The 14,889-nt window shown below is 29.4% G+C and overlaps 1 protein-coding gene across 1 annotated transcript in view; it reads right to left on the reverse strand.

Moving 5' to 3' along the window:
- LOC142321378 (T-complex protein 1 subunit beta-like) overlaps nt 1–14,889 on the reverse strand; it is a 62,665-nt gene that overhangs the window by 7,044 nt on the left and 40,732 nt on the right. The window contains exons 5-8 of the mRNA XM_075359409.1: nt 9,782–9,911; nt 3,202–3,404; nt 1,157–1,385; nt 861–1,035 (exon numbers count right to left, since the gene is read on the reverse strand). Coding sequence (XP_075215524.1) covers nt 861–1,035; nt 1,157–1,385; nt 3,202–3,404; nt 9,782–9,911 — 737 coding nt within the window. The remainder of the gene's footprint in view (nt 1–860; nt 1,036–1,156; nt 1,386–3,201; nt 3,405–9,781; nt 9,912–14,889) is intronic.

Raw genomic sequence — 14,889 nt, forward strand, 5'->3', positions numbered from 1 at the left:
GGTGTTTAACAATATTTCTATTCCATGATCAGCAAAAAAGTAATGAGAAGGTACAGATCATGTTGAGTCACAGATACGCATATAATAGGGATGTTCAGAAAGTTCTCGGCCTGACACAGAAATGGAGCAAGTATTACAAAATGACTTTGATATATGTTAAGAATAAGATTTTAAGGTGGCATGCTATTAAGTTTCAGATGCTTGTATATAATTGCTCATTTATGGCAATCAAACAATATAAACAAGTTTTGATATTTTCTAAAAAAATGGATAAAATTCCACTTCAGAGGATTCTTCCTCCTTCATTTTCAACAGCAAAAAAGTTGGTTGCTGAATTTAAACACTGTTGAATATTCAAGATGATGAACACATGGGATGCTGAAAAACCACTATGAACCAAGAACACAGTCATCATCATTCAATAAAGGCTTCGCCTTCTCGATTTAGCCACGTCACTCTCATCTCCACTTTTCTTTTCAAGTCATTATACAAACCAAGGCCCATCTCTTCTTTAACAATATTGATGATGGTTGCTCTCGGTCTACCTCTAAGTTTTTAACCCAAAACCTTGCCCTCAAATATATTCATCAAGAATAATGTTTTCCCTAACATTAAATTTCATTACTATTATTTATTTCTAATAATTCTAGATTTTTCTCTATTTTTTATCATACATCCATTTATAATTTTTTTTAAATTCGGCAATATTTCACAAATTCTTTAATCTATTTTTTTTAGTAATTTAAAAAGATCTAATAATTTATAAACATTGTAATTAATACAGTACATATATTAATGATATTTATGCAGTAAAATTTGTTAGAAAATATAAAATAAAATGTTATCACTAAACAACATACCTCTTCAATAACATCACAATGACCTAATTTAACTTTATCTGGGAAATCAAAAGTAGAAACAATTTCACCACCAGTGACTAATGCAAGGCGTTCAATACCATCAAAATCAGCATGCTCAATAGCCATTACACCAGCATCAGCAAACAGTTGTTCAGGATAATTGTATATAAGTTGCCTACAAATGAACATTAAATAAAGTAATAATAGTTAAAAAAAAAATAATTAAATTTATCAATAAATGCAATTATATGAATATCAATGAAACTAATTACTAGTAAGAAACAACAGCAATGCACCTGTTAATGAAAACATTAGCATTATGCTTAAGAATCTTTTCCACTTTATCTTTCATCTTCTCCTTCTCAGCCACTTCTAATTCAGCAATTTTAGCCATAGAATCAACACGTACACGAGAACCAAACACCTTAATCTTATCAGTATCCATAGGTGTGTTGGCAATTAATATTTTTGCATTTTCAACACGTTTTGGCTGATGCTGACCAACTTTCTTATCCAATAAAAATCCTAAATAAAACAAAAAAGTAGAAATAAATGACCACTGTAGCATTAGCATTATCAATTATTATTTTATATTAGTAATACACAGACATCATATTTTGAAAAAATTCAAAACTTTTGTCAAAATAAATTTCAAAAACAGAGAAAATTTAATTCATATTACATGAGTATTTAATCTAACATGATATGATATCAGAGCTACTTCATAAGGACAAAATATTATATATATCATTAAAATCATCATCATCATCAGTGTTCTACTATTAAGTAGGTCCTTACACAGCATTAGCTCGCTGTTCTTTTCTATTTTCAGCTATCCTTTTTGTATGAACATAACTTCTTTCTACCTTAACATCAAGCACTTTCCTCTTCGTTGCAAAAAGTCCCTGTCTCAGCCCCATACAAAATATTTGGCAAGTCTTTTTCTCAGATGTTTATCAAGCTACACAACAAGCAACACTTCCTATTGAAAGCTTCATTTCCCACTGTAATTCTAGTTTTTATTTCCTTTGTGTATCTCACATCATCACAGACAATGCTTCCAAGATATTTAAAGAACTCCGCCTGTTCAATCTCTCTCCTTCTAGGTTAACTAACATTCTTTTTTTTTCTTTATCAATCATCATAGATTTAGTTTTCTTATTACTGATTTTCATACCAAAGTCCTTACCCATTCTATCGAAGTTCTCCAGCAATCCTGCAAATGTTTTGATATTTTCTGCTAGCATACTATGTCATCAGCAAATCTACTCTTCCCACAAAAACATACACCCTTTCCTTTCTTGCACTTTCCTATGATCTCCTCAACGTAAATGTTAACAGGGTACAACAGATGAAAAACAACAACCCTGTCTAACACCTCTTCCAAACTTGTCTTCTTCCCTAAGTCATTTCCTACTTGATCTTTCACTTTTTGTTCAAGGTAAAGGTCTTTCCTTCCAGTCAACATCTTTATTTTTTATAATGGTCACTAGTTTATCCATTCTACTCTGTCGAAAAAATTTTCAAGAGCCTACAAAAACTATATATACATCTCTTCCTTTCACAATGTACCTTTCACCAGCAGTTTTCAGTAATCCAATGTATTTCATGTATCCCTTCCCTCCTGAAAAGCAAACTGTTCTTCAGCACCAGATTTGAAAAGTCTGCTGCATATCCTTCTGTTCAAAACCCTCAGAAGCACTTTAGTTGTATGAAACAACAAACTTTAGGATTCTGAATTCCTCACACTTGATTATATAAATATTTTTTCTCAATTGGTATCATCACAGTTGATAAGAAGTCTCTTTGCCATATTAATGGTAACTGGAACTGCAAAAACAGAATAGTAATTTATAAGAAAGTTTATGAACCACAAAGTTCCATTTTACCAATCCCCTTTTCCTTTCCCACTAGTTTGTTTCCTGAATTCTTCTCTCATTACTCTGTTTTGTTTTGAAGCTTATTCTTCATAGAAATCCCTCCTTTCACAGATTTCTTTTAATTTTTTATTGATTCCCAATTTTATGTTTAAAATTTCTATTCCTTTTTTTTACACTTCTTTATCTTTACCAAAATGTATGCTTTCAGTTTTTTTATATAAATATAAAACATTTATTTATTTGAGAAATGAGAATATTTAAGATTTTGTCTTTAAAAATTCCTCAATTTATTCAAGGAAAAAAAACAACTGACATTTTTAATCCTGTAATGATTAACTTGTGGACTTTTTTTTAATCTATTTTATTAGGAACAGAATGCTGCATTAATAGCACACCAAAGTGTTTTTTCAATGTAATTCTATAAATATATATTAATTGTTAATAAAACTGTAAAAAATTACCATCATCCAAAAATGAATCTTCTAAAGTTCCACCTTTTTTACGTATAATTTGAATAGCTGAAAGATTACCGGATCCTTTAAGGCGAAGAACAGCATCTACTGCTAATTTTGAAAAATGTTCTTTATACTGTGATAAAATTTTTGAACTTAATGTCGTACGAGCAATATTAAGTAAATCTTCACGGAAAGTTGCTTCATCACCACTAGAAAAAAATGAACTTATTTAAAATATATTTTTATGTATAAAAAAATCATATTATTGAAATTATTAACATCTTACTTTAGCTCATTTAGATACAATTTTTTTCTGTTAATGGTGACCCTTATGCCACAATTTTGTTTCATCAGTATCACCATGAGGCACCAATAGTCAATATTTCATTGATAAAAATATATCCAAGGAGTAAATTCTGAACTGGAAATACTTTTCTCATTATAAAGTAAATTTCTTAAATATATAAGGGAAAACTGTAAAAGTACATTAAACAAATAACTACTTACAAAAAAAATCTTTTCTAATAGGAAAATTATATGAAAGCAAGCTTTAAATTTTACTTCCATAACAAAGAAACTTACATTACACTAAACCTTAATAATAATCAATTTAGAAAGTTACATAATTCAATCAACATAAACAGTATTATGAAAAAAACCATTTGTACAAAGAGAATGCAGCATATATGAAGTTAAATTTGATATCAACTAAAGGAAAAATAATTTAGACAACACTTTTTACTTCCTAATACGTTTAGCATATGACCTGTTGTAACAGTTTTTAAATTAAGTGAACCTTAACCTTTATTGACCTGTGTAATTAATTCCTTTTGTGATTCTGATGTAAATTTTGACTATGTTAACTAAGGACTAAGGATAATATTTTTAAATCTCAATAATTCAAAGATCCTTTTTTATTAAAAAATAAATTTTAATACCAATATTGTTATTTTTTTAAGGTATTTTTTAACAATTGTTTGTTCGGTCATCATTACTTATAAAATTTATTGCTCATTTCCTAATAATACAACAAATATGACTCGCAGTTCAAAATATTTTGAAAATTCAACAAAACTGGTGAAAAAACTAAGAGTAAATCAACAATTCATATTCTCACTTTCTAGTCAGTCTTAGCTCATGTTCATTAGCAGTCTCTTAACTTAATTTATCTGAATTTCTTATTTCTATCAAAATGTAGTGAAATAATGCTTGATATTCCTAGATTCCAGAGAGCCTTACTTGAACTTGATACAAGCTCCTTTTCTTATAGTCACAAAACTTTTGTAACACTAAGAACACAGTTTTGTCACACAGTTTTTACATGTCTAACCAAATTTTATATAAAAACAAAATTAAATATGCAAACTATGCAATAAACTTTAAAGATGTATAAAAATTCTACCAAAATACTTTATCACTCTAAATTTTGACTCCTAAATTAAGGGAGCAATGCAATGTTGGTATTGTTTGTTTTTAATTGAGAGCTGACATCAATAAGTCAAAATTTAGGTAATTAAAAAACTATTATTTTTTTCATTTCGATGCATGTAATCTATTTTACTTTTTAAGAAGAATTATTTACATCCTATTACGTTTTTTTAAATTCTATCCAGCATGAGTAACAGCTAAAAATATAGGTTTCATTACGAGGGATTTGGCCCACTGATTATTGTTTCAAATTAAGAAGAAATAGACTGCTATGATTTCATCATATAGAATCACTGACTAGTTAAAATACTGAAAGTTCATTAAAACAATTTACATCACTCATGCTTATTCCTGTATAAGCAATAAACATTATAAAATTGAAGTAATAAACAAATTAAACAAAATCACTGAAGCAGAAACTCCTTTGTAATAGTTTAATAAGGAACTAAAATATAAAATACATCTTTTGAAATTATTATTTACAAATTTAGAAATTACTGTAAAATCAGGAAGAGGAAGATCAATGGGTGATAAATGAATTTTATTAAATGAGCAATACCTAAAAAATAGTTTATCTACTTCTGATAAATGAAACAGCAAAGTAAACAGACTTTTTTTCCAAATTTAACTTTTGGGAACTGTGTGACTAATTTTATACAGAAAAATAATGCTTTAAAATATGACACACTGTTTAACGTTGAGCCCCATGGCTGTTAAGACAGTTATATCAGGGGCTGTCGGCACCATCTAGCAGTCTATGCATAAGTAATATGGAATGCATTTTACTTATGCTAGCCTTTCAGTTCAGCTGTTAAGATTTATGTGGTGTGCAAGTTAAATACTTAGTGCTATAAAATTGCTTGTGGTCCCCAGGTTTTTTCATTATTTTCGTAATGACCAATTGTGAAATTCTGGATTTGTCTCTGTCAAAAGAGACAACAATTTAATGTTAAAAACAAATTATCTGCAGACGAACTAAAATATATTTTGGAAAATGAGAGCAGTAACAGTGAATTTAGTGTTGAAAGTGAATATAAATATTTAGATGACAGTGATGTCACATCATATAGTGAAAATGATGTGAAGATAAAAGAAAATCTTACCGACACTAAACCGTGCAAACTGTACACAATGAAACTGAAAATGACTTGGTAACTGAAAATGGTAACTTGAAATTGGTAACTTGGTTGAAACTGAAAATGATTTGGTATTAAAATAGACTTGAAATTTTCAGGGTACCTTAGAACCCTGATATTACTTAGATATTTAAGTGGGCATGCACTAAGAAAGGATTTTGCAAAATTTTGATTTTAAGGGTTCAAACTGATAAAAAACTAAATTGACAAAAAAAAACATGTTTTTTCAGCGCTATATCTGTTGGTCGTAAAAGCAACATACGCTATACCAAATATTTTACGATTCCATTGCAATGTTTCTGATATTTATGTTCGCTATAGACTAAAAAACTACTGGACTGATTTACACACGAGGAAGAAGGGAGAAAGGGAAAAATCAAAAAATGTATAAAGGAAGAGGGTAAAAAGGGAAGAAGGAAAAAATTGAAAAAAGGGGAAATTGAGGAAAAGGAAATGGAAAAAAGAAGAGGAAGGATGAAAGGGAAATGGGTGGAAAGGAAGGAGAAAGGGAAGTAAGCGGGAGAAGGAAAGGGAAACAAGAGAAAATGGAAAGGGAGAGCAAAGCAAGGCATGACCCTCTGATTTGTGACAGCAAGCGCAAGTAACCATAGAGCACGTGTGAAGTTGTGATGGGGATGCTAGATTTGGGCTTGTAATAAATTTTTTGTTTATCTTTATTGGACTTTTATATTGAACTATTTTAATTTATTCATAAAATGTATTGGTCTAACAAATATTGTTCAATTCTCTTATCTTCCTTTTTTTGTTTTCCTTTATTTAAGTTTTGGGCAACAATTCATTGTTTATCGTATAATCCTTCAGTATTTTTCCTTAAAAATTTTTATTTACAGTTTTATCAGGATTTAATGAAAATCTGAATATGATATGTTGAATAAATATTTTTTTATTTATAAAAAAATAAGTTTGCTATTATTAAAAAAGCATTGCGAGTGAAGCTACATCTATATTGTAGGCAAAGTCACAATGGGGTATGCTAGCAATATTCATAATAAAGTAAATTACATTACACATAAACTAACATCGATTACTTCAAAACCATTAAATCCAGTCAGCACCAAATGGTGTGTGTGGCCCTATGGAACAGGCATTCTCATTCAGGAGGCCAATGGCACTGAACACACTTATGGCTTTATGTATGATACAATGTACAAATGTTAATAAACCACCTCCTGTTTTATCCAAATTATTACTATTAAAAAAATTTAAAATCTGGTTTGTCAGATCAAGTGGCACTCAACATGTTAAGCTTTACATCTCATCCTATAACAGAGTTATCTAGAAAAATTTAAACCTAACAACAATTTTCAGGTCTAAAGAAAAGTTGGTAAAATATCACTGTTACGCACGCACAATTCAATAACCATGGGTTTTGAGTTTAAAATAACACTGGTACACACATATTAAATTTTTACAGCAATTCTAAAAAAAAAAAGGTGGCAAAGTATTGCATGACTTTTCTGGCTACGTCGGTCAAGCCATGATCACCCAAATAAAATTTAAGCATGACAAAATTCCCAAATTTTGAATAAAAAATTGTTGAATTTAGGGGTTCCTTACTCTGTGAGGAAAACTCTGGAAAAATTTATTTATAAAGACATGATTCCTAACAAAAAAAAATTAATTTAAAAGAATTGATTAAAATTATTGAGAAAAAAGTATAACTTTTATGAAAGTAAAAAAAATATTTTATGAAAGAAAAATTACTTCTACTAATTTTGGGTCCAAAATATAATATAGGTGCCAATGTTACTTTAAGTGATGAAGAAAAATATGCAAAATCTTTTTAATAATAAAAATACATTAAAAGGGGCCAAACAACAAAAAACAAATATATATTTTTTTAGACATGAAGAAGAAAATAAAAAAAAACAAATTTTCTATAAATATTCATATAGGTTAAAGTTAACAAATTTGCTTAAGTAGAGTTTATTCTCTACATCTAGCATCTGCTTCAATAAAGGCTAAACTAAGAAAAACAAAATTTTTTAAAACATTTTTCTGCCTTTTTGGTTTTGGTTCTATAATTTAAGAAACTTGTAGACATTTCTCGATAGTTTTACAGAAGAGAATAAACTTTCAAAAAAAGATTTTGAAAAATATTTAAACTGAAGGGGGATAGAGTAAAAGATCAACAACTAAAAATTCTTAAAATATTTCAAATTTAAGAGGTGAGGATTGACTTTTTTGAAAAAATCCTTTTTGGATAATAAAAGTTTCTCTAAAATGTCTGAAAAGAGCAAAATTGGTTTTTTTCACAATATCCTCCACCCACTAATGAAATTTGAAAAAATTAATATGATCAATATCCCATATACAGAAATATTTGAGCTAAATTTGAAGAAAATCGGTTGGGTCAATCCTGAGATATAAAATTTGACCTTATACAACATACATATACATGGTGTTTTGGTCTAAATGAACTAGCTGGACCACAAAATGTAGACATTTGCCAAAAAACCAGGTACCCCAAGAAAGGAGTATTATTCACCAGGGAAGGAATATTTTGAAGTATGTCATACTAATTTAAACATTTGTAGAAGACAATTCACCGCATTTGTAATAATTAATTTCATCCCTAATAATTTCATATATGCATCTTAATAAAAAAATAATTATATGATAAAATGGACTGTATCGAATTGCATCACAGAGAGGCTCTTTTAAAGTATAGTTTTTTTTCAATAGATATTGTTTACTGTGAATTATTACTAGTATACTGTATTGACTTTCTGATTTATAGGGTGTTTTGTTTTTTGTACTATTGTATTTTTATGAGTACATCTTTTATTAATTTTATTTTTTTGAAGTTATTCTTCTTTTGGTGCGTTAGTAGAAACTGATCCGTGTATTTTCAGCAAGTTGTGCATGCTGATGTAACACACCATGAAGATTGCACAAGCCAAAGTGGATCAGTTTGCATGCACATGCATGTAGTGTCTAATTCAGTCAGTTGTTCAATGCAATTAAGTGATTAGCAAGTGTTGTAAACATAACAGATACCGAGTTATAATAAACATATATTTAAAACACGGATTTCTGAAGACGGATATTTTAAACTGTGAATACTGTTGTTCATATTCATAAAACTTTATTCATATTGCAGCATATATATATATAATTTTTTTGTGAAAATTGTATTATCAAGCTCTGAGGTTATATTTATGTAAGTATTATTTTTATGAGCAAAATTATATTTTTTAATGACAGAAAATAATAGCACACATCAGATAAATTCTTGATTTTGCATAAATAATTTTAAATTTACCAAAAACAAAATTTTTGAAAAAAATACACTACTATAAAATAAAACTACATGTATCATATTCTTCATATCATAAGCCACTGATAAACCTTGTTCCTAATCAATCGTCATCCGAAGAATTAATGGAACTAAACTAATCAAAATAAATTCTATGAGCTTTGTTTTATATGACAACGAATACTTCAATAATTTTTAAACTGTATAAAATAAATATTATTCAATTTAATTTAAGTGTTATTTATTCAAACTTTTATTCATGGTATATAATGTCTTCTATCGATCGTTTGACTCTGTTCAAATTTGTTTGAATGTATAAAAAATTTTTTTTATTCATGCCAAAGAAATATAACTTCTTACGTGCATATATAAGTACACACAATCTTTTTTTTTAACTTTAATTTTATTATATAACAGTATATTCTTAACGTAAATTTTTGTAACTCATACCAGCGCTCAGTTTTTACTTTGCAGGTATTATTTCTTGTATTCTAATATTATGTGTGTTTCTATGTATTTAAAAAGAGGAAATAAAATTGAATTGAATTTAAGTAAAAGGAAGTGATTTGGGTTCTAAACCTAGAAGAAACAATATGCCTGGTTGTAATTATGCTATCTGTAAATGAAAGAAATAAATGATTTTAATAATTGTACCAACTAAAAAATACTTAGTAATATACTAGAACCTGTCTTTATAAAGGTAAAATCTACCTACGTAAACATATAAACAAACATCACTTACCTGTGATCTAATGAAGCATTCATCAAGGCATTTCGGGCAACTTCAGTAGCACGTCTCCAACCAGCAATTATGGTCTGTGGATGAATTTTTTGATCAATAAGTTTTTCGGCTTCTCGAAGAAGTTCAGCAGCTATTCAAGGGAAAAAACATATTACAGAAAAATACTCCACACACACAATTTTGTTCAATGTGAGCACAACTTTTGTTACACAGCATACATCCATTCAACACAAGAGTTCATCTTGTTTTTCAACAGCAAGTCTGGAATTAACAAATGCACAAATGTTTCATTCCTAGCCTCAAAATGGGTAGATCAGTACATACACAAGATCCTTTATAAAACACCAAAGGAAAAAATCACGGAGTCAAATTGGATGACCTTGGAGACCGCCGCAAACTCTGTCATCATATCCATGCCAAGCAATCCAGCAGCAAGGAAAACATCATTCAACTAATCCCATGCACGGTTATGCCAGTGAGGATGCGTACAATCATGTTGCAAATGAAATTCTCTGATCCATCTTATAACCGAGGAAAGAGCTATATATACAGAATTTCCAAATAAGCAATTTCTATTACTCTTGCTTCAGCAAAAAAGAAAAGCCCATAAATTTGCATTGGAACATTGAACCTAAAACAATTAATTTTAGAAAATCCCTTGAATATTGTAAGAGTTCACATGGATTTTCTGACCCCCAGATATTGACATTATACGAGTTAACTTTTTCACTAAGATGAAATACTGATTCATTACTATACACAATATGATCAAGAAAGTCGTAATTTCATGCTGCAACACTTTTATTGTGAAGATAGCATGCACAGCATAGATGGTGGGCTTCAAAGCCTTTAATAACTGTAAACTGTCCAGGATGTAAGTTGAACTGTAACTACAGGTTTAAATTTCACAACCCTGTAAAATACAAACGGCTTTCTGTTCAGGAGTCACATCTTTGCTAGTGGGACAGTCAAGTGTAAAAATAGGGAATCAATCTATGGCCATGCATGTAACTAAAACTGTCTCTTTTGGTTTGATTCAAGCCTTAAATTAACACTTCATCCGAATGTATAACAATTTAAACCCTGATACTCCTTTTTAGTACACCCAATAAACAGTTACAGAAAATCCCATTATTGTGATAAACCTCATTAAGTATAATGATATTCTGTAAAAACAACAAACTCCTTTAAAACAATGTAATTAATCGGACCCATATTATGTATTTATTTCACTAAAATGAATTTCAAGCCATGTAAAGTGAAATAGTTGACATGTAGATTAAGTAAATGAAATTATCTTTTATTCACATCGGCACTTTGTGTTTTAAAATTTGTATGTACCACAAATAAGACAGAATATCAGTGAATCTTAGAGCAAAATATGTACTCAACCTCTTCTGTGACTTCAAACATAGAAGTTACAGAAGTTGATTGAATTTTTATGCAGGTAATCAACCACCAAGTTTCCTTTCGATTGAGAGTAATTTTAAATATAATTTTTTTACATTAATCTTGGTTTTAATTACATGAAAATGATACTATAAAATTCTGTCCAGCTCTCTTAACAGCTAGTGTTTTGTTTATGTTAAGTGGACTGTAAATAAAACAAATACCGATTTGAATTAAAAATTGATATACTGATATATTAACATGTTCATTATTTTATTTTATTTGTATTACATTGTTGAAAAAAAATACATAATTTAATGCATATATATGTCTACTGTATGATGTGTAAATTTTGACCGAACGATATGAGTCTTCAAATGATAGATTGAGACTTGCTAGACAAGATGAGACTGGAGAAGGAGAGACTGGCAGATTCTAGTATTGAGCTGGCTTATATAGTGTAGATGGGGCAGAGTTAATTGCCAGCAGCTGTGTCTCAACATTTTACCCGCCATAAGTTAACACATCTTACGATAATGTAATAAGATTGAATCCAACAAGCTTGGCGACTAGGCCATATCATATGGTTTCATGTTACGCACTAATAATTAATAAACAATAAACACATATTTAATAAAATACAAACAAATTATGTTGAAAAGAAGGAAAAACTAATATTTAACATCACATTGTGCCAGACAGCAGTGCTGTCTGAACAAGTAGTGTGAACTGCACTCAACCATGAATACACAAATATCAAAAATTATAAAAGAAATTCAAATTAAAAAATTGCAATTTTATAACACCAAATCAAAATTATATATCCAAGGCCATCTGTAAAATAGTAGTGGGATACCAATTGGTCAAAACTTGGCAATAAAACATGACAGGGACATGAAGTTTAAGTTAAAAGGAGGAGAAACTATCTCAGTTTTCAATATGGAAATAAGTTTTGGTACCAGCACACAATGTTGTTACAAGGTCAATGGCCACGAACTATGCTTTACCAGATATAAAATTCAGGTTTATATAAATTTATCCACAGGATAAAATTAAACTATTTTTAAAATATGCAAAATTGAACCTCAAAATGTCATTATAGAACATCAACATGATAGCAGAAAGTTAATGTGTGATGCACAGTTGAATGAATGAGACACTGTTCATTTTGTTTTTGTTAAAAACTATAACAGAAAGCAAGAAACTTTCTGGATATCTCAGAAGGGTATGCAGTGCTCTAAATGCCAGAGAATTTCATTCTCCAGTTAGATGAAGCTCCTCCACATTTTGTCACATTCATGTGGAATTATCTTAAACATTTCCTCAGCAAAGTCTCTAGATCTTATCCCTTTGAATTTCTATTTATGGAGTTATGCAAAACAAGAGCGGTTCTTTATTCCAATAAAAAAAAGTGCACAATTTAAAAGAAGGAATCACCAGAGCTATTTTAATGTCAACCAGTTCTCTGCCTTGTATACCAAGAAGTTGAAAATCATCTTGATGTCTGCAAGGCAACTACTGGAGTTCATATCCAGATTTAATAAACAGTTAAAGTTCTTGGAGAGTTTAACATATTTTGACATATACTTCATGTTTCTGTCATAATTTGTTGCAATACTACCACTGTTTGAAACTCCGTCATTATTTGACTCACATGCTATGATCAAAATATTCTAATTAAATTATTATTATAAGTAATATTACAAATTTTTTTTAAAAAGTTGCTTAATACTTTTTAGTCATACTTTAATCAAATTATCATACATTGCATTAATCAGTAGGTTAATTTGGATTTCAAAACATAACATCAATTTTGCAGATTTTGCAACTTTACACCCACACTGTTAATTTACTCCGGTAAAGGGTGATTGCAAAAGTAATGGTGGAATATTGTTTTGTCACCACCTGACCTTAGTATTAGTAATTGTGCTAAACTTCATCAATCGGCAATGTTAGAAGTATATTAAATTAAGAATGCAAGATTTGAGGACAAACATGAAAAAAAGCCATTATGAGTTAAAGAAAAGCAACATTTTTGGTAACATATTAATATAATATATGATATCTCATTTCAGAATATTATGTTAGTACCAATGATGTCATACCATCCTAACATTAAGAACTAAATCTGTAACAGAATAAATTAACTCAGTTTATCTACACGAGTAATTTTCAATAAACATAAGCCAATTTTGGAATATAATATTATAGGCTAAGAAATGTTAGTATTAATGGTTGAAGAATCTGAGGTATATGAAAAAGAAAATTATTAATAAAATGTTCTTAACTATACAATTTGTTTAATCATTTATTATTTAGCCTATCATTTAACAATATTCAATGGAAAATGTTAGTTTGAACACCACTGTTGAGAACTGTAAACAGAATTTTTTTGAATGTTTAATAAAAAAGTATTTGACACTTTCAGATACTAGAATACAATATAACACACTAAATGTTTTAAATAAAATTTCATCTTTCCACACATTTGATACAGCTAAAATCCTGCAAATGTTAAAAAATTATAAAATGGTGTAGATGAATAAGGCAAAATTCTGAAAAAAAATAATGCACACATAAATGGAATAATCTAAATTTCATAGCAATTTATATGACACTTGTAAATTACCTGCAAGTAGCAAAAAATTCTGACTAAAATGAGTTATTAGAAATGAAAAAAGGAATTCATATTAAAAAAAATCCAAGGTGGACAACAAACATTACACAATTACCAAAACATGATTTATGAAAGCTAATGTAGGTTGTCTTAATTCCATTACATTTTTCTACTAACTGCTTTTGATAAAGTAATAAATTCTGAAAATGTAATTTTTTACAACAGATCATTAAATTAGAGTAATACTTTTTAATAAATGGGTTCTTATTGGTTATCTGCCTGCCATGTACTTATGGGTTAAGTTGCATAACGTACTGAAAACTGGTTCCAAAATTCCAGATTACCTTTCTTTAGTGAAGTATATTTTATTTATTTGTGGGAGCAAGAAACATCATTGATTACATGGTGTAAATGGGAACTGGATATGTCAGATGAAATGACCGCTGACTAGATTAACTATTTACGTGAAATATGCATGGATGTTCTCTTACAAAAGGATGATCGAAAGATTGGTATTGTTGGAAAACCATTGAATTGGACGAAATCATGTTTAAAAGGCGCAAAAATAATGCCAGGCGAATTTTGTCATAACAATGGATTTATGGCGGTACATGTAAAGAAACCAAGGAATGCTTTCTCGTTTGCGTTCCCGATTGTTCATTTTCAATGTTGATGAAAGAAATTAAAAGTATGTGATGGAAGGATCAACATTGTACACAGACTTGTGAAGGGCATATATAGCATATAAAATCGAAGATGCAGAATTCAAGCACTTACAAGTGAACAGCCGTCTTAACTTCATCGATCTAACTACACGCGGGGCTCCATAAAATAGCAGAACTAGCAGCACAGAGGCACAGACCACCATTATATCTGGAGTCATACTTAGCGGAGTTCATGTGGAGCAAAGTGTTCATGAAAACGATGCATTTGACGTTATAATTGAGGGGATTAAGAGCATTGGCCACCTGCAAAAAACTTGTGAGGTAAGTTGCAATGAATTGTAGTAGACTAGCAAGTGGTTTGGTTAAAACATTCACTTAAACGATTGTACGTGGCAGGCAGATAACCAGTAAGTACCAATAAATGTCATTTTTAACAG

The sequence above is a fragment of the Lycorma delicatula genome, chromosome 3 (assembly GCF_047948215.1).
Source record: "Lycorma delicatula isolate Av1 chromosome 3, ASM4794821v1, whole genome shotgun sequence".
Taxonomy (NCBI): domain Eukaryota; kingdom Metazoa; phylum Arthropoda; class Insecta; order Hemiptera; family Fulgoridae; genus Lycorma; species Lycorma delicatula.